Raw genomic sequence first — 26017 nt, 5'->3', positions numbered from 1 at the left:
GTCATTATGTGCCGATCTCTCCAACCAAAACATTTGACCCCATGACCCCTGGTCATGTGATGTTGTTGGACACAAACTGGTCTTGAGTGACGTATTGATTTGTCAAATGTACAGGATATACACATGGTACACAGTACAATGAAATGCTGACTACAGGTTCACTCATTTAGTTGAAGTCTGATGGCGATAGATGACGCACAATGTCTCCACAGCTGCCTCTCTCTATATAATATAATGGAATGAAACCATAACGTCACCAAGGAAGCAGTGTGTGGGGTTTGTATTCATTACATTTCACCATGAACGCATATGAAATGGAAGTATATTGAATAGACAGGTATTAACTTACAAGTATATTATATTATATAGCTAAACCCCATCTAACCAGTATATTATATAGCTAAACCCCATCTAACCAGTATATTATATTATATAACTAAACCCCATCTAACCAGTATATTATATAGCTAAACCCCATCTAACCATTATATTATATAGCTAAACCCCATCTAACCAGTATATTATATAGCTAAACCCCATCTAACCAGTATATTATATAGCTAAACCCCATCTAACAGACTCCAAAAGGGTCACCAGGAGGGATCAGCGAATGAAGTTGAAAGTCCCACCCAGTTTAATATTTAAAATGGTGAACGCCCTCAATGGCGCTGCCCACTGAGGAGTGGAATGCACCTGGAACGCACTTCCTCTTGAAGACGTGCATTAAATTAAGAAAGCCGTTTGGATTGGGAGTGATGGTGGCTGGGGAAACATGGATAGGCCAGAGAGAGCCATACTTGTAAATTGTGCTAAGGAGAAGAACGCTGCCTAATACGTCCTTTTGGGCCACTAGAGGCCCCTATCATCCTCTATGAGGAGTGCCCTCATTGCCCTTTCCATCATGGCCGCCTGGAGTGGCCTGCTTGCCGCTCATAACGCATGCGCAATGATTACAAACAAATGTTTGAAAGAAATTTACCGCGAAACTGGTAAGTCAAGTTATAAACGTTTGTTTTAAGTGTTTTAACTATTGTTATTCTCCGACATTGGATCTTAACTGCAACGAGAAATTGCACCTCTAAACTGTTCTACTAAAGCACCTTGTGTATAAAATGTAAAAAGGTCCTTAGCTAGCTTAACGTTAGCTGTTGTTGACAACAAAAAAAACTACATCCGTGTTTCGTCTAGGCAGTGCTCATGTTTGCTAGCTTTCAGATTGTATATCATATCATTATCTATTTAGCGGCTATGTTTTTCCCCCACTTTTCACATGTATGCCTTGATTTAGTTAGTTGTCTGTCTGACGTTGTCTCTTTTTCCTAGTTAAAATTATGAAGCCTGTCCGGGGATCTGAACGCGCCGCATCCAAGACACCTAAAGGCAAGAAGACAGGCGAGAAGCCAAATAAGCCCGGTATAAAGACACGTCAACGGAGAGTATCTCAGGTGAGAAAGTTCTGAAGAATTAAACCTCTGAGAGGATACGGTTCTCCTTTTTGTTTTCATCACATCATTCTGTCTGCGTGTACCCTCCTCTCCAGGAGGAGCCCCAGCCAGGAACCAGCAGCCAGATCCCTCAGCCAAAACCACAGAAGAAGAAGAAAGGTGGCACAGTTGCAGGTCCCCGGAAGCTGAAAGGTCAGGAGAAGTGGAAACCGCTGACCAAGTCCTCCATTACGGCTCTAGACAACATACTGGGACTGTCTATACTGTGAGTAACATCCTCCATCATGGTTCTTGACTGGGCCGGTCTATACTGTAACGTCCTCCATCATGGTTCTTGACTGGGCCGGTCTATACTGTAACGTCCTCCATCATGGTTCTTGACTGGGCCGGTCTATACTGTAACGTCTTCCATCATGGTTCTTGACTGGGCCGGTCTATACTGTAACGTTCTCCATCATGGTTCTTGACTGGGCCGGTCTATACTGTAACGTCCTCCATCATGGTTCTTGACTGGGCCTGTCTATACTGTAACGTCCTCCATCATGGTTCTTGACTGGGCCGGTCTATACTGTGAGTAACATCCTCCATCATGGTTCTTGACTGGGCCGGTCTATACTGTAACGTCCTCCATCATGGTTCTTGACTGGGCCGGTCTATACTGTAACGTCCTCCATCATGGTTCTTGACTGGGCCGGTCTATACTGTAACGTCCTCCATCATGGTTCTTGACTGGGCCGGTCTATACTGTAACGTCCTCCATCATGGTTCTTGACTGGACCGGTCTATACTGTAACGTTCTCCATCATGGTTCTTGACTGGGCCGGTCTATACTGTAACGTTCTCCATCATGGTTCTTGACTGGGCCGGTCTATACTGTAACGTCCTCCATCATGGTTCTTGACTGGGCCGGTCTATACTGTAACATCCTCCATCATGGTTCTTGACTGGGCCGGTCTATACTGTAACGTCCTCCATCATGGTTCTTGACTGGGCCGGTCTATACTGTAACGTCCTCCATCATGGTTCTTGACTGGGCCGGTCTATACTGTAACGTCCTCCATCATGGTTCTTGACTGGGCCGGTCTATACTGTAACGTCCTCCATCATGGTTCTTGACTGGGCCGGTCTATACTGTAACGTCCTCCATCATGGTTCTTGACTGGGCCGGTCTATACTGTAACGTCCTCCATCATGGTTCTTGACTGGGCCGGTCTATACTGTAACGTCCTCCATCATGGTTCTTGACTGGGCCGGTCTATACTGTAACGTCCTCCATCATGGTTCTTGACTGGGCCGGTCTATACTGTAACGTCCTCCATCATGGTTCTTGACTGGGCCTGTCTATACTGTAACATCCTCCATCATGGTTCTTGACTGGGCCGGTCTATACTGTAACATCCTCCATCATGGTTCTTGACTGGGCCGGTCTATACTGTAACGTCCTCCATCATGGTTCTTGACTGGGCCGGTCTATACTGTAACGTCCTCCATCATGGTTCTTGACTGGGCCGGTCTATACTGTAACGTCCTCCATCATGGTTCTTGACTGGGCCGGTCTATACTGTAACGTCCTCCATCATGGTTCTTGACTGGGCCGGTCTATACTGTAACGTCCTCCATCATGGTTCTTGACTGGGCCTGTCTATACTGTAACGTCCTCCATCATGGTTCTTGACTGGGCCGGTCTATACTGTAACGTCCTCCATCATGGTTCTTGACTGGGCCGGTCTATACTGTAACATCCTCCATCATGGTTTCAACTGGGCCGGTCTATACTGTAACGTCCTCCATCATGGTTCTTGACTGGGCCGGTCTATACTGTAACGTCCTCCATCATGGTTCTTGACTGGGCCGGTCTATACTGTAACGTCCTCCATCATGGTTCTTGACTGGGCCGGTCTATACTGTAACGTCCTCCATCATGGTTCTTGACTGGGCCGGTCTATACTGTAACGTCCTCCATCATGGTTCTTGACTGGGCCGGTCTATACTGTAACATCCTCCATCATGGTTCTTGACTGGGCCGGTCTATACTGTAACGTCCTCCATCATGGTTCTTGACTGGGCCGGTCTATACTGTAACGTCCTCCATCATGGTTCTTGACTGGGCCGGTCTATACTGTAACGTCCTCCATCATGGTTCTTGACTGGGCCTGTCTATACTGTAACGTCCTCCATCATGGTTCTTGACTGGGCCGGTCTATACTGTAACATCCTCCATCATGGTTCTTGACTGGGCCGGTCTATACTGTAACGTTCTCCATCATGGTTCTTGACTGGGCCGGTCTATACTGTGAGTAACGTCCTCCATCATGGTTCTTGACTGGGCCTGTCTATACTGTAACGTCCTCCATCATGGTTCTTGACTGGGCCGGTCTATACTGTAACGTCCTCCATCATGGTTCTTGACTGGGCCGGTCTATACTGTAACGTCCTCCATCATGGTTCTTGACTGGGCCTGTCTATACTGTAACGTCCTCCATCATGGTTCTTGACAGGGCCGGTCTATACTGTAACGTCCTCCATCATGGTTCTTGACAGGGCCTGTCTATACTGTAACGTCCTCCATCATGGTTCTTGACTGGGCCGGTCTATACTGTGAGTAACATCCTCCATGGTTCTTGACTGGGCCGGTCTATACTGTAACGTCCTCCATCATGGTTCTTGACTGGGCCGGTCTATACTGTAACGTCCTCCATCATGGTTCTTGACTGGGCCGGTCTATACTGTAACGTTCTCCATCATGGTTCTTGACTGGGCCGGTCTATACTGTAACGTCCTCCATCATGGTTCTTGACTGGGCCTGTCTATACTGTAACGTCCTCCATCATGGTTCTTGACTGGGCCGGTCTATACTGTAACGTTCTCCATCATGGTTCTTGACTGGGCCGGTCTATACTGTAACATCCTCCATCATGGTTCTTGACTGGGCCGGTCTATACTGTAACGTCCTCCATCATGGTTCTTGACTGGGCCGGTCTATACTGTAACGTCCTCCATCATGGTTCTTGACTGGGCCGGTCTATACTGTAACGTCCTCCATCATGGTTCTTGACTGGGCCTGTCTATACTGTAACGTCCTCCATCATGGTTCTTGACTGGGCCGGTCTATACTGTAACGTCCTCCATCATGGTTCTTGACTGGGCCGGTCTATACTGTAACGTCCTCCATCATGGTTCTTGACTGGGCCGGTCTATACTGTAACGTCCTCCATCATGGTTCTTGACTGGGCCGGTCTATACTGTAACGTCTTCCATCATGGTTCTTGACTGGGCCGGTCTATACTGTAACGTTCTCCATCATGGTTCTTGACTGGGCCGGTCTATACTGTAACGTCCTCCATCATGGTTCTTGACTGGGCCTGTCTATACGGTGAGTAACACCCAGGAAGTCGACTGTGAATCTCGGCCACTGTTCATCTGTCTAGGAGAACAGAGGCGCTGTAATGGCCACTGGCCCATCGTTGAACTGACGCTTGAATAGCCCTGGTTTAAGGTTTCACTGGCTTGTTGTTACTAACTGATTCATTTGTAACCCTCTCTCTGTTTCTCCCTCCGTCCTTCCTTTCTCCCTCCGTCCTTCCTCTCTCCCTTTCTCCCTCCGTCCTTCCTCTCTCCCTTTCTCCCTCCGTCCTTCCTCTCTCCGTTTCTCCCTCCGTCCTTCCTCTCTGTTTCTCCCTCCGTCCTTCCTCTCTCTGTTTCTCCCTCCGTCCTTCCTCTCTCTGTTTCTCCCTCCGTCCTTCCTCTCTCTGTTTCTCCCTCCGTCCTTCCTCTCTCTGTTTCTCCCTCCGTCCTTCCTCTCTCCCTTTCTCCCTCCGTCCTTCCTCTCTCCTTTCCTCGCTCCCTCAGGTCTGTTCTGGCCGGAAGACGGACTAACAAAGAGGAGTCGCAGGAACATCTGAACATTGTGAAAAACAGGTGAGAGAACAGAACTCGGTGTAGGACTGGGGACAGTGGACCTACTATGAGCACTTATGTTACCCAAAATAATGGATTATTTTCATATAGTACCAGTCAATTTTGGACACACCATCTTCCAGAGTTTTTCTTTATTTGTACTATTTTCTACATTGTAGAATAATAGTGAAGACATCAAAACTATGAAATAACACATATGGAATCATGTAGTAACCAGAAAAGTATTAAACAAATCAAAATCGATTTTATATTTGAGATTCTTCAAAGTAGCCACTCTGCGGTCCAACTCATCCCAAACCATCTCAGTTGGGTTGAGGTCGGGTGATTGTGGAGGGCAGGTCATCTGATGCAGCACTCCATCACTCTCCTTCTTAGTCAAATAGCCCTTACACAGCCTGGAGGTGTGTTGGGTCATTGTCCTGTTGAAAAACGAATGATAGTCACACATGGCATATTGCTGCAGTATGCTGTGGTAGCCATGCTTGTTAAGTGTGCCTTGAATTCTTAATAAATCACACAGTGTCACCAGCAAATCACCATCACACCATAACACCACCTCCTCCATGCTTCATGGTGGGAAATACACATGTGGAGATCATCCGTTCACCTACTCTGCGTCTCACAAAGACACGGCGGTTGGAACCAAAAATCTCTAATTTGGACTCATCAGACCAAAGGACAGATTTCCATCGGTCTTATGTCCATTGCTCGTGTTTCTTGGCCCAAGCAAGTCTCTTCTTATCGGTGTCCTTTAGTAGTGGTTTCTGTGCAGCAACAGTCTTCTCTGAACAAATCAGTTTATTTGTCACATGCGCCGAATACAACAGGTGTAGTAGACCTCACAGTGAAATGCTGAATACAACAGGTGTAGTAGACCTGACAGTGAAATGCTGAATACAACAGGTGTAGTAGACCTCACAGTGAAATGCTGAATACAACAGGTGTAGTAGACCTTACAGTGAAATGCTGAATACAACAGGTGTAGTAGACCTCACAGTGAAATGCTGAATACAACAGGTGTAGTAGACCTCACAGTGAAATGCTGAATACAACAGGTGTAGTAGACCTTACAGTGAAATGCTGAATACAACAGGTGTAGTAGACCTTACAGTGAAATGCTGAATACAACAGGTGTAGTAGACCTTACTGTGAAAAGCTGAATACAACAGGTGTAGGTAGACCTCACAGTGAAATGCTGAATACAACAGGTGTAGGTAGACCTCACAGTGAAATGCTGAATACAACAGGTGTAGTAGACCTTACAGTGAAATGCTGAATACAACAGGTGTAGTAGACCTTACTGTGAAATGCTGAATACAACAGGTGTAGTAGACCTTACTGTGAAAAGCTGAATACAACAGGTGTAGTAGACCTTACTGTGAAAAGCTGAATACAACAGGTGTAGTAGACCTTACTGTGAAATGCTGAATACAACAGGTGTAGTAGACCTTACAGTGAAATGCTGAATACAACAGGTGTAGTAGACCTCACAGTGAAATGCTGAATACAACAGGTGTAGTAGACCTTACAGTGAAATGCTGAATACAACAGGTGTAGTAGACCTCACAGTGAAATGCTGAATACAACAGGTGTAGTAGACCTCACAGTGAAAAGCTGAATACAACAGGTGTAGTAGACCTCACAGTGAAATGCTGAATACAACAGGTGTAGTAGACCTTACAGTGAAATGCTGAATACAACAGGTGTAGTAGACCTCACAGTGAAAAGCTGAATACAACAGGTGTAGTAGACCTCACAGTGAGATGCTGAATACAACAGGTGTAGTAGACCTTACAGTGAAATGCTGAATACAACAGGTGTAGTAGACCTCACAGTGAAAAGCTGAATACAACAGGTGTAGTAGACCTCACAGTGAAATGCTGAATACAACAGGTGTAGTAGACCTCACAGTGAAATGCTGAATACAACAGGTGTAGTAGACCTCACAGTGAAATGCTGAATACAACAGGTGTAGTAGACCTCACAGTGAAATGCTGAATACAACAGGTGTAGTAGACCTTACAGTGAAATGCTGAATACAACAGGTGTAGTAGACCTTACAGTGAAATGCTGAATACAACAGGTGTAGTAGACCTCACAGTGAAATGCCGAATACAACAGGTGTAGTAGACCTCACAGTGAAATGCTGAATACAACAGGTGTAGTAGACCTCACAGTGAAATGCTGAATACAACAGGTGTAGTAGACCTCACAGTGAAATGCTGAATACAACAGGTGTAGTAGACCTCACAGTGAAATGCTGAATACAACAGGTGTAGTAACCTCACAGTGAAATGCTGAATACAACAGGTGTAGTAGACCTCACAGTGAAATGCTGAATACAACAGGTGTAGTAGACCTCACAGTGAAATGCTGAATACAACAGGTGTAGTAGACCTCACAGTGAAATGCTGAATACAACAGGTGTAGTAGACCTCACAGTGAAATGCTGAATACAACAGGTGTAGTAGACCTCACAGTGAAATGCTGAATACAACAGGTGTAGTAGACCTGACAGTGAAATGCTGAATACAACAGGTGTAGTAGACCTCACAGTGAAATGCTGAATACAACAGGTGTAGTAGACCTCACAGTGAAATGCTGAATACAACAGGTGTAGTAGACCTGACAGTGAAATGCTGAATACAACAGGTGTAGTAGACCTCACAGTGAAATGCTGAATACAACAGGTGTAGTAGACCTCACAGTGAAATGCTGAATACAACAGGTGTAGTAGACCTGACAGTGAAATGCTGAATACAACAGGTGTAGTAGACCTCACAGTGAAATGCTGAATACAACAGGTGTAGTAGACCTCACAGTGAAATGCTGAATACAACAGGTGTAGTAGACCTCACAGTGAAAAGCTGAATACAACAGGTGTAGTAGACCTCACAGTGAAATGCTGAATACAACAGGTGTAGTAGACCTCACAGTGAAATGCTGAATACAACAGGTGTAGTAGACCTCACAGTGAAAAGCTGAATACAACAGGTGTAGTAGACCTCACAGTGAAAAGCTTACTTACAAGCCATTAACCAACAACAGTTCAATTAAAAAAGTAACACAAGGAAAATTACAACAATAACGAGGCTATATACAGGGGGTACTGGTACAGGCTGATCGGTGTGCTGGGGGTACAGGCTGGTCGGTGTGCTGGGGTACAGGCTGGTCGGTGTGCTGGGGTACAGGCTGGTCGGTGTGCTGGGGGTACAGGCTGGTCGGTGTGCTGGGGTACAGGCTGGTCGGTGTGCGGGGGTACAGGCTGGTCGGTGTGCGGGGGTACAGGCTGGTCGGTGTGCTGGGGTACAGGCTGGTCGGCGTGCTGGGGTACAGGCTGGTCGGCGTGCTGGGGTACAGGCTGGTCGGCGTGCTGGGGGTACAGGCTGGTCGGCGTGCTGGGGGTACAGGCTGGTCGGGGTGCTGGGGGTACAGGCTGGTCGGCGTGCTGGGGTACAGGCTGGTCGGCGTGCTGGGGTACAGGCTGGTCGGTGTGCTGGGGTACAGGCTGGTCGGTGTGCTGGGGTACAGGCTGGTCGGTGTGCTGGGGTACAGGCTGGTCGGCGTGCTGGGGGTACAGGCTGGTCGGCGTGCTGGGGTACAGGCTGGTCGGCGTGCTGGGGTACAGGCTGGTCGGTGTGCTGGGGTACAGGCTGGTCGGCGTGCTGGGGGTACAGGCTGGTCGGCGTGCTTGGGGGTACAGGCTGGTCGGCGTGCTGGGGTGCAGGCTGGTCGGCGTGCTGGGGTGCAGGCTGGTCGGCGTGCTGGGGGTGCAGGCTGGTCGGCGTGCTGGGGGTGCAGGCTGGAGGGCGTGATGGGGGTGCAGGCTGGTCGGCGTGCTGGGGGTGCAGGCTGGTCGGCGTGCTGGGGGTGCAGGCTGGTCGGCGTGCTGGGGGTGCAGGCTGGTCGGCGTGCTGGGGGTACAGGCTGGTCGGCGTGCTGGGGGTACAGGCTGGTCGGCGTGCTGGGGGTACAGGCTGGTCGGCGTGCTGGGGGTACAGGCTAGAGGTGTGCTGGGGGTACAGGCTAGAGGCGTGCTGGGGGTACAGGCTGGTCGGCGTGCTGGGGGTACAGGCTGGTCGGCGTGCTGAGGGTACAGGCTGGTCGGCGTGCTGGGGGTACAGGCTGGTCGGCGTGCTGGGGGTACAGGCTGATCGGCGTGCTGGGGGTACAGGCTAGAGGTGTGCTGGGGGTACAGGCTAGAGGTGTGCTGGGGGTACAGGCTAGAGGTGTGCGGGGGTACAGGCTAGAGGTGTGCGGGGGTACAGGCTAGAGGTGTGCTGGGGGTACAGGCTAGAGGCGTGCTGGGGGTACAGGCTAGAGGTGTGCTGGGGGTACAGGCTAGAGGTGTGCTGGGGGTACAGGCTAGAGGTGTGCTGGGGGTACAGGCTAGAGGTGTGCTGGGGGTACAGGCTAGAGGTGTGCGGGGGTACAGGCTAGAGGTGTGCGGGGGTACAGGCTAGAGGTGTGCGGGGGTACAGGCTAGAGGTGTGCGGGGGTACAGGCTAGAGGTGTGCGGGGGTACAGGCTAGAGGTGCATATATAATGAACAGTGAGTAGCAGCAGAGTAAAAACAAAGGGTCAATGTAAACAGTCTGGGTGGACATTTGGATTAGATGTTCAGGAGTCTTATGGCTTGGGGGTAGAAGCTGTTAAGGAGCCTTTTTGGTCCTAGACTTGGTGCTCCGGTACCGCTTGCCCTCTGGTAGCACAGAGAACAATCTGACGTGGATGGCTTGAGTCTGACAATTGTTTGGGGTCTTCCTCTGACACCACCTGGTATGGAGGTCCTGGATGTCAGGAATCTTGGCCCCAGTGATGTACTGGGCCGTAAGCACTACCCTCTGTAGTGTCTTGTGGTTGGAGGCCGAGCAGCTGCCATACCAGGCGGTGAGGCAACCGGTCAGGATGCTCTCGATGGTGCAACTGTAACTTTTTGAGTATCTGGGGATGCAAAATATTTTCAGTCTCCTGTAGGGGAAAAGGTGTTGTCGTGCCCTCTTCACAACTGTCTTGGTGTGTTTGTACCATGATAGGTCGTTGGTGACGTGGACTTGACCCGTTCCACTTCAGCCCCATCGATGTTAATGGGGGCCTGTTCAGCCCCGTCGATGTTAACGGGGGCCTGTTCAGCCCTCTTTTCCCGTAGTCCACGATCAGCTCCTTTGTCTTGCTCACATTGAGAGGTTGTTGTCCTGGCACCACACGGCCAGGTCTATGACCTCCTCCCTGTTGAGGGGCCTTAATGTTGAGGATCAGCGTGGCAGATGGGGTGGCAGGTAGCCTAGTGGTTAGAGGGTTGGGCCAGTAACCGAGAGGTTGCCGGATCGGTTCCTCGAGGTGACAAGGTAAAAATCTGTCGTTCTGCCCCTGAACAAGGCAGTTAACCCACTGTTCCTAGACCAGTTAACCCACTGTTCCTAGACCAGTTAACCCACTGTTCCTAGGCCAGTTAACCCACTGTTCCTTGGCCAGTTAACCCACTGTTCCTAGGCCAGTTAACCCACTGTTCCTAGGCCAGTTAACCCACTGTTCCTAGACCAGTTAACCCACTGTTCCTAGACCAGTTAACCCACTGTTCCTAGACCAGTTAACCCACTGTTCCTAGGCCAGTTAACCCACTGTTCCTAGACCAGTTAACCCACTGTTCCTAGGCCAGTTAACCCACTGTTCCTAGGCCAGTTAACCCACTGTTCCTAGGCCAGTTAACCCACTGTTCCTAGACCAGTTAACCCACTGTTCCTAGACCAGTTAACCCACTGTTCCTAGACCAGTTAACCCACTGTTCCTAGGGCCGTCATTGTAAAGAAGAATTTGTTCTTAACTGACTTGACTAGTTTAAAAAAATACAGTGGGGAGAACAAGTATTTGATACACAGCTAATTTTGCAGGTTTTCCTACTAAATGCAAATTAATTTCTTAAAAATCATACACTGTGATTTTCTGGATTTTTGTTTGAGATTCCGTCTCACAGTTGAAGTGTACCTATGATAAAAATTACAGACCTCTACATGCTTTGTAAGTAGGAAACACTGCCGATTTTTGCAGGTTATCAAATACTTGTTGTCCCCACTGTATATGTTGAGCGAGTTGAGCCTACTGCAAGATGGCTTTCTAACCACGTTGACTGTATTCTGGTTCCAGGTTCCTGTCTAAACTGGCTCAACTGTCAGTCCCAATTCAGAAACAGGAAATGATGATTCATTCTTCCCGTCAACACCAGGAAGAGACTAGGAAGTCAGCCGTTGGCAAGAAGATCCTCAACAAGCTGGTGGTGAGACACTGGAAGGGGTGTGTGTGTGTGTTTCAATATTTGTGTGTGTGTGGTTATCTCGTCTGATGTTGCTACTGTGTGTCCAGGCGGAGCTGGGTGCTGTGGTGGGCTCTCTAAAACAGCTAGAGAAGGAGAGAGACTCCCTGGAGAACCAGTGTTTTAACCTCCGACAACTACTGGAGCAGCAGGAGGAGAGTGACCAGCAGGTAAGCCAGACCTGGGTACAAATACTACTTCAAATATCTCATAGATCGTATGGCTTTCCCACAGCTGGGCCTTTCCCACAGCTGGGCCGTTCTGTATGGCTTTCCCACAGCTGGGCCGTTCTGTATGGCTTTCCCCACAGCTGGGCCGTTCTGTATGGCTTTCCCACAGCTGGGCCGTTCTGTATGGCTTTCCCACAGCTGGGCCGTTCTGTATGGCTTTCCCACAGCTGGGCCGTTCTGTATGGCTTTCCCACAGCTGGGCCGTTCTGTATGGGCTTTCCCACAGCTGGGCCGTTCTGTATGGCCTTTCCCACAGCTGGGCCGTTCTGTATGGCTTTCCCACAGCTGGGCCGTTCTGTATGGCTTTCCCACAGCTTGGCCGTTCTGTATGGCTTTCCCCACAGCTTGGCCGTTCTGTATGGCTTTCCCCACAGCTGGGCCGTTCTGTATGGCTTTCCCACAGCTGGGCCGTTCTGTATGGCTTTCCCACAGCTGGGCCGTTCTGTAGGGCTTTCCCACAGCTGGGCCGTTCTGTAGGGCTATCCCACAGCTGGGCCGTTCTGTATGGCTTTCCCACAGCTGGGCCGTTCTGTATGGCTTTCCCACAGCTTGGCCGTTCTGTATGGCTTTCCCCACAGCTGGGCCGTTCTGTATGGCTTTCCCACAGCTGGGCCGTTCTGTATGGCTTTCCCACAGCTGGGCCGTTCTGTATGGCTTTCCCACAGCTGGGCCGTTCTGTAGGGCTTTCCCACAGCTGGGCCGTTCTGTAGGGCTATCCCACAGCTGGGCCGTTCTGTAGGGCTTTCCCACAGCTGGGCCGTTCTGTAGGGCTTTCCCACAGCTGGGCCGTTCTGTAGGGCTTTCCCACAGCTGGGCCGTTCTGTAGGGCTTTCCCACAGCTGGGCCGTTCTGTAGGGCTTTCCCACAGCTGGGCCGTTCTGTAGGGCTTTCCCACAGCTGGGCCGTTCTGTAGGGCTTTCCCACAGCTGGGCCGTTCTGTAGGGCTTTCCCACAGCTGGGCCGTTCTGTAGGCCTTTCCCACAGCTGGGCCGTTCTGTAGGCCTTTCCCACAGCTGGGCCGTTCTGTATGGCCTTTCCCACAGCTGGGCCGTTCTGTATGGCTTTCCCCACAGCTGGGCCGTTCTGTAGGCCTCCCGCCGCGCTTCTCAGAAGGCATCACTCCCTCCAGGCTTCTCAGAAGGCCTACAATTGGTTTTGTAATAGAAGGACTAGAAAATAGGAACTAAGCCCATATTTGGGTATCTGGTCTGAGCATAGGCCTCTGGTCATTGTGACATTCATTGTTGGTTCTTTCATTGATACTGCAATATTTTCCCCAGGGCCCAAAAGCTCTGGTCAAAGGCTAATACACTATATAGGGAACAGGCCCTGGTCTAATACACTATATATGGAACAGGCCCTGGTCTAATACATTATATAGGCCCTGGTCTAATACACTATATAGGGAACAGGCCCTGGTCTAATACACTATATAGGGAACAGGCCCTGGTCTAATACACTATAGGGAACAGGCTCTGGTCTAATACACTATATAGGGAACAGGCCCTGGTCTAATACACTATATATGGAACAGGCCCTGGTCTAATACATTATATAGGCCCTGGTCTAATACACTATATAGGGAACAGGCCCTGGTCTAATACACTATATAGGGAACAGGCCCTGGTCTAATACACTATAGGGAACAGGCTCTGGTCTAATACACTATATAGGGAACAGGCCCTGGTCTAATACACTATATAGGGAACAGGCCCTGGTCTAATACACTATATAGGGAACAGGCCCTGGTCTAATACACTATATAGGGAACAGGCCCTGGTCTAATACACTATAGGCCCTGGTCTAATACACTATATAGGGAACAGACCCTGGTCTAATACATTATATAGGCCCTGGTCTAATACATTATATAGGCCCTGGTCTAATACATTATATAGGCCCTGGTCTAATACACTATATAGGGAACAGGCCCTGGTCTAATACACTATATAGGGAACAGGCCCTGGTCTAATACACTATATAAGATACAGGCCCTGGTCTAATACACTATATGGGGAACAGGCCCGGGTCTAATACACTATATAGGCCCTGGTCTAATACACTATATAGGGAACAGGCCCTGGTCTAATACACTATATAGGGAACAGGCCCTGGTCTAATACATTATATAGGCCCTGGTCTAATACATTATATATTCCCTGGTCTAATACACTATATAGGGAACAGGCCCTGGTCTAATACACTATATGGGGAACAGGCCCGGGTCTAATACACTATATAGGGAATAGGCCCTGGTCTAATACACTATATAGGGAACAGGCCCTGGTCTAATACACTATATAGGGAACAGGCCCTGGTCTAATACACTATATAGGGAAAAGGCCCTGGTTCAATACACTATATAGGGAACAGGCCCTGGTCTAATACACTATATAGGGAACAGGCCCTGGTCTAATACACTATATAGGGAACAGGCCCTGGACTAATACACTATATAGGGAACAGGCCCGGGTCAAAGGTAATTTCAGCCTTCTGTTTGTGCTTCTGTTTGTCTCCTTCTCCCCCTCTTCTTCTTCCCCCTCTTCTCCCTCTCCTCTCCCTCCCCTCTCCCCCCCCCCCCCCCTCTCCTCCTCCTTTCTCTCCTCCCCCCTACTCTCTCCTCTTCTCCATGTTGTTTCAGATCCTCCAGTTGTCAGAACAAGGAGTCCTGCGTCTCCCCCCTGTACCTCAGCGCAAAGACAGACCCTTACAGGTCAGCAAGCAAGCTATAACACACACCCACCCACACACACACACAGGTTTCCATGCATTTTGGTAACCATGAACAGTTCCAGTGATAGCCTCAGGTTTTCATAGCTGTGGTTGTTATTGCAGCTGTGATCTGAGTTCTGTCGAAGAGGAAGTGGCCAGACACATCTACGACATTCTGCTTACTCTTTCAGGGAAGATTATTTTCCATTTAAGAGCTCTCAGAATAACCTGGAGGTCTGACAGAAACACGACGTTCACAAGTTTGGGGTCACTTAGAAATGTCCTTGTTTTTGAAAGAAAAGCACTTTTCCCCTCCATTTAAAATAACATCAAGTTGATCAGAAATACAGTGTAGACATTGTTCATGTTGTAAATGACTATTGTAGCTGGAAACGACTGATTTTTAATGGATTATCTACATAGGCGTTCGGAGGCCCATTATCAGCAACCATCACTCCTGTGTTCCAATGGACACGTTGTGTTAGCTAATTCAGTGTTCCAATGGACACGTTGTGTTAGCTAATTCAGTGTTCCAATGGACACGTTGTGTTAGCTAATTCAGTGTTCCAATGGACACGTTGTGTTAGCTAATTCAGTGTTCCAATGGACACGTTGTGTTAGCTAATTCAGTGTTCCAATGGACACGTTGTGTTAGCTAATTCAGTGTTCCAATGGACACGTTGTGTTAGCTAATTCAGTGTTCCAATGGACACGTTGTGTTAGCTAGTCCAGTGTTCCAATGGACACGTTGTGTTAGCTAGTCCAGTGTTCCAATGGACACGTTGTGTTAGCTAATCCAGTGTTCCAATGGACACGTTGTGTTAGCTAATTCAGTGTTCCAATGGACACGTTGTGTTAGCTAATTCAGTGTTCCAATGGACACGTTGTGTTAGCTAATCCAGTGTTCCAATGGACACGTTGTGTTAGCTAATTCAGTGTTCCAATGGACACGTTGTGTTAGCTAGTCCAGTGTTCCAATGGACACGTTGTGTTAGCTAATTCAGTGTTCCAATGGACACGTTGTGTTAGCTAATTCAGTGTTCCAATGGACACGTTGTGTTAGCTAGTCCAGTGTTCCAATGGACACGTTGTGTTAGCTAATCCAGTGTTCCAATGGACACGTTGTGTTAGCTAATTCAGTGTTCCAATGGACACGTTGTGTTAGCTAATTCAGTGTTCCAATGGACACGTTGTGTTAGCTAATTCAGTGTTCCAATGGACACGTTGTGTTAGCTAATTCAGTGTTCCAATGGACACGTTGTGTTAGCTAGTCCAGTGTTCCAATGGACACGTTGTGTTAGCTAATTCAGTGTTCCAATGGACACGTTGTGTTAGCTAATTCAGTGTTCCAATGGACACGTTGTGTTAGCTAATCCAGGTTGATCTTTAGAAAACCCTTTTGCAATTATGTTAGCACAGCTGAAAACTGTTGTGCTGATTTTAAAGAAGCAATAACACTGGCCGCCTTTAGACGAGTTGAGTATCTGGAGCATCAGCATTTGTGGGTTCGATTACAGGCTCAAAATGGCCAGAAACAAATAACTTTCATCTGAAACTCATCAGACTATTCTTGTTCTGAGGAATGAAGACTATTCCATGACAGAAATTGCCAAGAAACTGAAGATCACCTACAACGCTGTGTACTACTCCCTTCACAGAACAGCGCAAACTGGCTCTAACCAGAATAGAAAGAGGAGTGAGAGGCCCCGGTGCACAACTGAGCAATAGGACAAGTACATTAGAGTGTCTAGTTTGAGAAACAGACGCCTCACAAGTCCTCAACTGGCAGCTTCATTAAATAGTACCCGCAAAACACCAGTCTCAACGTCAACAGGGAAGAAGCGACTTGTCTAAGTGACCCCAAACTTTTGAACGGTAGTGGACATGTCATTAAAAAGTGACATCTTGGCCTCCTGAGTAGCGCAGCATTGCAGTGCTAGAGGCGTCACTACAGCCCCGGGTTCGATCCCGGGGCTGTAGCGCAGCATTGCAGTGCTAGAGGCGTCACTACAGCCCCGGGTTCGATCCCGGGGCTGTGCCGCAGGCGGCCGTGACCGGGAGACATACGAGACAGCTCACAATTGGCCCAGCGTCGTTCCGGGTTAGGGGAGGGTTTGACCGGCCCGGTATGTCCTTGTCCCATCGCGCTCTAGCGACTCCTTGTGGCGGGCCGGGCGCAGTGCACGCTGACTCGTCTCACCAGTTGTTTCCTCCGGCTGGCTTCCGGGTTAAGCGAGCAGTGTGTCAAGAAGCAGTGCGGCTTGGCAGGGTCGTGTTTCAGAGGACGCATGGCTCTCGACCTTCGCCTCTCCCGAGTCCGTACGTTGCAGTGATGGGACAAGACTAACTACCAATTGGAGACCATGAAATTGGGGAGGAAGAAGGGGTCAAAAAAAAGTAACAAAAAAACCCTGTAAAATCTTGAAGGAGAAACAGTTTGGCAACTTCTGAGCAACGTAAGATGAAATAGGAAGCACTAACTGTCCTCTCCCCTTCTAGGAGCAGATGGTGTGTCTGGTTCATAGCACACACTCCGTCACCACGGCCCGTTGCCTAGCCAAGACCCTCCAGACATCAGGGCCGGTCCAGGATGCCCAGACCCTACTGGAACGAGCCTACAGACACGCTGACCGCCTGATCACTCCACCTACAGCTGTCAGCCAATAGCAGGACTCCATCCAGCCTGGTTGGACAATAGCAGGACTCCATCCAGCCTGGTTGGACAATAGCAGGACTCCATCCAGCCTGGTTGGACAATAGCAGGACTCCATCCAGCCTGGTTGGACAATAGCAGGACTCTATCCAGGCTGGTTGGACAATAGCAGGACTCCATCCATATATGGCTCTGGCATGTTCTTTGCACGGACCACCTGACTTTAACTGCTACATAGTTAACATTGTATTCTGTAATGGGAGGAGCCCCATTTGTTCATATCTGTATGTATATATTTTTTTCCTAAGTGTTTCTTCTTTTAGCTGTAGATGATAATTAAAAACCTGTAAAAGGGTTTTGGTCTGTTTTGATGAGTTCCTATGATGAATATAGTTCTGATAATGCCTCTAGTCCAGACAGGCTGACTTCAGCCCTAAGATAATGCCTCTAGTCTAGACAGGATTACTTCAGCCCTAAGATAATGCATCTAGTCCAGACAGGCTGGGTGACAGGATTACTTCAACCCTGAGATAATGCCTCTAGTCCAGACAGGCTGGGTGACAGGCTTACTTCAGCCCTAAGATAATGCCTCTAGTCCAGACAGGCTGACTTCAGCCCTAAGATAATGCCTCTAGTGCAGACAGGCTGACTTCAGCCCTAAGATAATGCCTCTAGTCCAGACAGGCTGGGTGACAGGATTACCTCAACCCTGAGATAATGCCTCTAGTCCAGACAGGCTGGGTGACAGGCTTACTTCAGCCCTAAGATAATGCCTCTAGTCCAGACAGGCTGACTTCAGCCCTAAGATAATGCCTCTAGTGCAGACAGGCTGACTTCAGCCCTAAGATAATGCCTCTAGTCCAGACAGGCTGGGTGACAGGATTACTTCAACCCTGAGATAATGCCTCTAGTCCAGACAGGCTGGGTGACAGGCTTACTTCAGCCCTAAGATAATGCCTCTAGTCCAGACAGGCTGGGTGACAGGATTACTTCAACCCTGAGATAATGCCTCTAGTCCAGACAGGCTGGGTGACAGGCTTACTTCAGCCCTAAGATAATGCCTCTAGTCCAGGCGGGATGACTTCAGCCCTAAGATAATGCCTCTAGTCCAGACAGGCTGGGTGACAGGCTTACTTCAGCCCTAAAATAATGCCTCTAGTCCAGGCGGGATTACTTCAGCCCTAAGATAATGCCTCTAGTCCAGATGGGACTACTTCAGCCCTAAGATAATGCCTCTAGTCCAGACAGGCTGACTTCAGCCCTAAGATAATGCCTCTAGTCCAGACAGGCTGACTTCAGCCCTAAGATAATGCATCTAGACAGGGCTGAAGCAGGGACGTCGCTAGACAGAACATCCGGGGGCTCAGGCCTGAAGACCTGGGGCTGACTCCGGGGGGGAGTTGATCCTTGCGTGACTGAAATGAAGCACGCTAGCAGTGAACGTTTTGCAGAAATATGATGCTAGGTTGCATATCTCACTGCTTTCTTCCCTGCGCTGTGCTCTCTTGACGCCAAATAACCAACATTTAATATTAATTCAATGGAATATGTCAATAAATGTTTATTTATTAGAAAGTACAAGTGCAAAACTATATAATTTTCCATGACGAAAAATAGTTGGGAAAAGTATGTTTCATTTGGTTGCAATGTTTTCATAAACCATGTCCAATATTTGATTGGCAATAAAATAAAAGCCTCATGATGTTGATCACATTACTGCTAACTAATGGGGGGATAATATGCACATTACTGCTAACTAATGGGGAGATAATATGCACATTACTGTTAACTAATGGGGGGATAATATGCACATTACTGCTAACTAATGGGGGGATAATATGCACATTACTGCTAACTAATGGGGGGATAATATGCACATTGCTGCTAACTAATGGGGAGATAATATGTACATTACTGCTAACTAATGGGGGGATAATATGCACATTGCTGCTAACTAATGGGGAGATAATATGTACATTACTGCTAACTAATGGGGGGATAATATGCACATTACTGCTAACTAATGGGGGGATAATATGCACATTACTGCTAACTAATGGGGAGATAATATGTACAGACGCAGGCACCCAACACCCTTAAATCATGCTTTTATCATATTTGTGGTAATAAATCTGATTCCAAGGTCAATTAGCTACAGGACGTCATTTCTACCAAACTAGTTACACAGAAACAAATACTCCCTCCAACACACCCTGTACATACCAGCATACCGTCCTTTTCCCCCCAACTAAATATTCACAATGTTTGTGAGTTATATTACACACTTCTAGGATGTTAGCCCATCCATAAAGATTAGACATTAAACTGTAGGTGCAAATCTATGGCTTCACTCTTTCCCACGGGTGTTAGTATTTATATCTTTAAGATAGATCGCTCGCCGCTGTTTATACACACAGGATGTGGCGGTCGCGGCATATTTGTTTTGAGAAGTAATGTTTAGCAAGGACTACTTTCTGTCTTTGAGAGGAATAGGTCGTGTTTGTCTTTGTGTGGGCCTCCCCTTCTCTCTGTGTTCTCGCTCTGTTTTGCTTTCCCTGTATCTCCTATAGTACAGAACACAGAACTATTGAGTATTATGAACAGACACACACACACAGAATGTGAACTAAATCATGTTTAAATATGAGATCATTTCTGTTCCTTAATGACGTTAGCAGTTCACTCCCATCTTAAACCCGATTTAACATTCAACGGTCTTCTCCTTCATTTACCTCAATAACCGGTGTTCTCCAGCTGTCGCTTTAGCAACAAAATGCGCGCAACCAAAACAGATGTTGTCTTAGATTGTTAACGTGGAAACTATATTTCATCTCCGATGTTTATTGGAAGGAAAAAACAAAACAACATTTGCACAATGACCACTTGTTGTTTCAAATACATCATTACAGTTGACGGTGAGCAAGTTATCACACGTTTGTTTTTTAAAAATACATTTGCATTGACATGAAATCAGTCAAAACACCTCAAAACACAACATGGTATCAATAACAAGATGAAACATGCTGAAATAAGCCCTGATTGATTCCTCCTAATGACAGTGTCTCTCTTGCGAGCAGTCTGGCCATCCAGAACCACAACAGGCTGAGGAGGAGCGCACATCGTTGGCAGCCAACCCATCATCCATGTAGCGAGATGATAAATCATTGTAAATACAAACTATTCACTTACTGCTGCAAATACAACAACCGTGTTTGTTGAGCTGCATCTTCAGTTCCGTATGTCTATCTTCTATAAATTGGGGGAAAAAATGTTAACTCAAGCTATCCAGTTTAGTTTTTTCAACAGAAAGCTAATTGAGCTGAAGCTACCAAAAGTGGCTAACGTCAACTTTATCAGTAATGTATAACATATTTGGACAGTACCTGATTAAACAGTAATTGGTTAGTTATACTTTTTTCGGGTGGTGAACATAGCTTCAGCAGTTGGATTGGATTTGAGTTGTCTAAGGCACTGATGTCAGTGTAAGAGTCGTCACTACAGTCCTCGGCTCGATTCCAGGCTGTATCACATCCGGCCGTGATTGGGAGTCCTACAATTGGCCCAGCGTCGTTCGGGTTTGGCTGTCATTGTAAATAACAATTTGTTCCTAACTGACATACCTTGTGAAATAAATAATAATAAAATAATGTAATTAACTAGCTAGACTGGGTAGTCCCTGACGTTAGTTAGTTTAACGTTATGGCTAGACTGGGTAGTCCCTGACGTTAGTTAGTTTAACGTTATGGCTAGACTGGGTAGTCCCTGACGTTAGTTAGTTTAACGTTATAGCTAGACTGGGTAGTCCCTGACGTTAGTTAGTTTAACGTTATAGCTAGACTGGGTAGTCCCTGACGTTAGTTAGTTTAACGTTATAGCTAGACTGGGTAGTCCCTGACGTTAGTTAGTTTAACGTTATAGCTAGACTGGGTACTTCCTGACGTTAGTTAGTTTAACGTTATAGCTAGACTGGGTACTTCCTGACGTTAGTTAGTTTAACGTTATAGCTAGACTGGGTAGTCCCTGACGTTAGTTAGTTTAACGTTATAGCTAGACTGGGTAGTCCCTGACGTTAGTTAGTTTAACGTTATAGCTAGACTGGGTAGTCCCTGACGTTAGTTAGTTTAACGTTATAGCTAGACTGGGTAGTCCCTGACGTTAGTTAGTTTAACGTTATAGCTAGATTGGGTAGTCCCTGACGTTAGTTAGTTTAACGTTATAGCTAGACTGGGTAGTCCCTGACGTTAGTTAGTTTAACGTTATAGCTAGACTGGGTAGTCCCTGACGTTAGTTAGTTTAACGTTATAGCTAGACTGGGTAGTCCCTCACGTTAGTTAGTTTAACGTTATAGCTAGATTGGGTAGTCCCTGACGTTAGTTAGTTTAACGTTATAGCTAGACTGGGTACTCCCTGACGTTAGTTTAACGTTATCTGTCGGAACTAGAAGCACAAGCATTTCGCTACACTCGCATTAACATCTGCTAACCGTGTATGTGACAAATACAATTTGATTTGATTTGATCTGTCAGTGCAGCTTTTGAATCAACATGTTGAATTGTAAATGACTCGAATCTGGTTTACTGTGAGGTCAATAACTCTGAATAACATCATCATTGTGGCCTATGTTAATAACACGCTGACAAAGTTGACCTTGCTCTTGTTATCTTTCTCCTTTTTTTCGGCCACAGAACAATATATATTGTTATAGATATGTCCGTGGGTTTTTAGAAGTGAAGCATCTGCTTGGCGTTTCCATGTGGGACTGAGAGGAAGCCCACTGGAGGGCAAATGGGAGAAGGCGGAACGAGATGGATTTTGGCCAACATTTTCAATAAATTTTTATGTTCCCAAAACTAGAATATGTTATGAAAAAAGTGGACAAAGGTTTGTAGTCTTTAACCTTTGCAAATGTTTTAATTTTTAATCGCGTTGTTTTCGGAGTGTAAAGGCGAATTCATGTATTGCACATGCGCACTTCACAGAGGAGGCGTTCCCTAACAGAAATATGCAGATAATAAATAGAACGAGCCAATAGGATCTCGCTAGGTCATGCTTGGTTCTGCCCAACGTGGCTCATTTGTTCCATGCTTTTTTTTGGCGAATCAAAAATGACTTTGAGAAACCACTGTGACTCGGGCCTCCTAAAGTGCCACCGTACACAGAAATGGTGGTTTTAGGCATCACTGAAGAGGCAGGCCAGGACAGGGCTCATGATTGGAGAGTTCGTTGCAGTGTGTAATGCAGTGTAGCCGAGCTTGTTTGTTTATTTATTTATTTATTTGTATTTATTTATCTGTTATTTTACCAGGACAGTTGACTGAGAACACGTTCTCATTTGCAGCAACGACCTGGGGAATAGTTACAGGGGAGAGGAGGAGGAGGGGGATGAATGAACCAATTGTTAACTGGGGATTATTAGGTGACTGATGGTTTGAGGGCCAGATTGGGAATTTAGCCAGGACACCGGGGTTAACACCCCTACTTTTACACCAAGACTCGGGGCTAAATCCCAGAAAGCCCAGGTCTGATGACGTCATTGGGCTGAAGCAAGCCTGTCACCGAGCCTAAAATAATGCAATGTAGTCCTGATAATGTGGTCCAGACAGGGCTGAAGCAAGCCTGTCACCCAGCCTAAGATAATGCCTATAGTTATAATATATACATGTAGACCAGACAGGGCTGAAGCAAGCCTGTCACCGAGCCTAAGATAATGCAATATAGTCCTGATAATGTAGACCAGACAGGGCTGAAGCAAGACTGTCACCCAGCCTAAGATAATGCCTATAGTTATAATAATGCAGTCCATGTAGTCCACACAGGGCTGAAGCAAGCCTGTCACCAAGCCTAAGATAATGCAGTCCAGACAGCGCTGAAGTAAGCCTGTAACGTCTGAGTTCATGTTGGCCAGCAATCACAATGGATCTCTACAGTCTGCTAGTAAAACATGCAAGGTCTTTAACAGGATTCTGGAGCACTAGATCTGTGAATCTCCAATATGTACGGTCCCTAATAGGGCTTTTTAGGGCACTAGATCTGTGAATCTCCCATATGTACGGTCCCTAACAGGGCTTTTTAGGGCACTAGATCTGTGAATCTCCCATATGTACGGTCCCTAACAGGGCTTTTTAGGGCGCTAGATCTGTGAATCCTCCCTCCTTATGGTCCGTCTACTCCTGGAGTCAGAATAGTCATCATTGAAGACTCTCTCGATGGTGGAGGGGAGCGAGGCGCGGACGGTTCGCCCCAGGCCTCGGGCGGCGAACACGTAGAGGACAGGGTTCAGGGAGCTCTTCAGGTACACCAGGAACAGAGAGACGTATGCCCCCGTGAACGACGCCCGGTAGAGCCCCGTCCGGTCAGGCCGCCCTGCAGCCAGCGCCCGCAGGAAGCGGCAGGTAAAGTAGGGGACCCAGCAGGAGAGGAAGAGGAGCATGGTGAGGAAGAGGACCCGGTACAGCCTGGCCATCTGTCTCGCAGTCGCCGAAGAGGAAGAAGAGGAGGATGGAGAGGTCGGTCCGGAGACCCCTGCCTGCCTGGCGGTCCACAGCACGGCTACGTTACTCACCAGGAACACCGTTAGCGGCAGGAGGAACCCGGCCACCGTCTCGGTCACAAACAGCCCCGTGCTGTACCCCAGGCTCTCCAGACACTGGGTAGTACCGTTGATCTCCCGCAGGTCGGCAGTGTGGAGGTAAGGGGTAGCCAGGGCAGCAGCCAGCCCCCAGAGGAGACCACACACCAGGGGAACTGCCCAGCGAGGACGCTTCAGACTGGACCAGACCGGCCTGAGGAGACACAGACATCTCTCCACAGCCACGGCACACAGCAGGAAGGCTGCGGCGTATAGTCCCAAGCCTCTCAGGAATACCACCAGGCGACAGGCCAGTTTCCCCACGGGCCAGCTACAGCTGTGGGCCAGGTACGCCAGCATCAGAGGGGTGCGGAGGAGGAGGACCAGGTCAGCCAGCGCCAGGTTCACGACGTAGACACGGAAGCTGCTGGCGCCGCGCGTCTCCCCTTGGCCCAAGCTGCCACGCCTCGTCAGGCGGCCACGCCCACGCCAGGCCAACGCATACACCACTAGGGTGTTCAAGGACACGCCCACCTGGGGACAGAGAAGAGGAAGTGATGTCATAAATCAGAAGACACTGCAGGAACCTCAAGATCTGGAGTTATGCCAAGTGGGAATGGTTTTGTTCCAGCCCAACACTAACCCCCCTGATTCAACATGGTCTTGTTCCAGCCCAACACTAACCCCCCTGATTCAACATGGTCTTGTTCCAGCCCAGCACTAACCCCCCTGATTCAACATGGTCTTGTTCCAGCCCAGCACTAACCCCCCTGATTCAACATGGTCTTGTTCCAGCCCAGCACTAACCCCCCTGTTTCAACATGGTCTTGTTCCAGCCCAACACTAACCCCCCTGATTCAACATGGTTTTGTTCCAGCCCAACACTAACCCCCCTGTTTCAACATGGTCTTGTTCCAGCCCAACACTAACCCCCCTGATTCAACATGGTCTTGTTCCAGCCCAACACTAACCCCCCTGATTCAACATGGTCTTGTTCCAGCCCAACACTAACCCCCCTGATTCAACATGGTCTTGTTCCAGCCCAACACTAACCCCCCTGATTCAACATGGGTTTTGTTCCAGCCCAACACTAACCCTCCTGATTCAACATGGCATGGTCTTGTTCCAGCCCAACACTAACCCCCCTGATTCAACATGGCATGGTCTTGTTCCAGCCCAACACTAACCCCCCTGATTCAACATGGCATGATTTTGTTCCAGCCCAACACTAACCCCCCTGATTCAACATGGCATGGTCTCGATTAAAGCCGATTGAATCAGGTGCGCTGGAACGAAAAACCTGCACAGCAGAGTACCTGTATTGATGTAGTCTGAACTATAATGATTGTCTAGACTAGAGACTCACCAGGAAGATGAGCACGGTGATTATCATCTGAGTGATGCGGCCTGTCTCTGCCTGCCAGGTATTACTACAGCCCAGTCCTTTACTGGGTCCTGCTGGGCTGGGAGACGGCTGGGTCAGGAACCACTGGCTGCTGTTCACAAGGTTCATAGTGGCTCAGATAGGAAGATATAGGCCTGGAGCTGCAGTGAGGAGACCTGTGGAGACAGACAGTATGGAGATATATGTTAGTGTGGAGACAGACAGTATGGAGATATATGTTGGTGTGGAGACAGACAGTATGGAGATATATGTTGGTGTGGAGACAGACAGTATGGAGATATATGTTAGTGTGGAGACAGACAGTATGGAGATATATGTTAGTGTGGAGACAGACTAGCTAAACTACAGTGAGGAGACAGACTAGCTAAACTACAGTGAGGAGACAGACTAGCTAGACTACAGTGAAGAGACAGACTAGCTAAACTACAGTGAGGAGACAGACTAGCTAGACTACAGTGAAGAGACAGACTAGCTAGACTACAGTGAGTAGACATGTGGAGACAGACTAGCTAGACTACAGTGAGGAGACAGACTAGCTAGACTACAGTGAGGAGACCTGTGGAGACAGACTAGCTAGACTACAGTGAGGAGACCTGTGGAGACAGACTAGCTAGACTACAGTGAGGAGACAGACTAGCTAGACTACAGTGAGGAGACCTGTGGAGACAGACTAGCTAGACTACAGTGAGGAGACAGACTAGCTAGACTACAGTGAGGAGACAGACTAGCTAGACTACAGTGAGGAGACAGACTAGCTAGACTACAGTGAGGAGACA

General features: G+C 48.0%; 3 protein-coding genes across 3 annotated transcripts in view; 2 read left to right on the top strand and 1 right to left on the bottom strand.

Annotated features, from left to right (window-relative positions):
* Positions 1-26017, top strand: part of LOC139372956 (general transcription factor II-I repeat domain-containing protein 2-like) — a 979173-nt gene that overhangs the window by 317859 nt on the left and 635297 nt on the right. The gene's annotated exons all lie outside the window — the stretch shown is intronic.
* On the top strand, positions 101-17623 carry LOC139372948 (centromere protein Q-like). Its single transcript, XM_071112839.1, has 8 exons — positions 101-989; positions 1324-1445; positions 1541-1710; positions 5295-5363; positions 11508-11637; positions 11724-11843; positions 14545-14616; positions 17115-17623. The coding sequence occupies exons 1-8, from the start codon at positions 872-874 to the stop codon at positions 17280-17282; spliced, it is 969 nt and encodes a 322-aa protein (XP_070968940.1). The 5' UTR covers positions 101-871; the 3' UTR covers positions 17283-17623.
* The window catches only part of LOC139372430 (C5a anaphylatoxin chemotactic receptor 1-like), a 6846-nt gene continuing 3725 nt past the window's right edge, over positions 22897-26017 (bottom strand). Inside the window, exons 2-3 of the mRNA XM_071112143.1 lie at positions 25203-25396; positions 22897-24370 (exon numbers count right to left, since the gene is read on the bottom strand). Of these exons, the coding sequence (XP_070968244.1) occupies positions 23399-24370; positions 25203-25349 (1119 nt within the window). The 5' untranslated portion in view covers positions 25350-25396 and the 3' untranslated portion in view covers positions 22897-23398. The remainder of the gene's footprint in view (positions 24371-25202; positions 25397-26017) is intronic.

This window comes from Oncorhynchus clarkii, chromosome 18 (assembly GCF_045791955.1).
Source record: "Oncorhynchus clarkii lewisi isolate Uvic-CL-2024 chromosome 18, UVic_Ocla_1.0, whole genome shotgun sequence".
Taxonomy (NCBI): Eukaryota; Metazoa; Chordata; class Actinopteri; order Salmoniformes; family Salmonidae; genus Oncorhynchus; species Oncorhynchus clarkii.
This window is presented reverse-complemented; position numbering and strand designations above follow the sequence as displayed.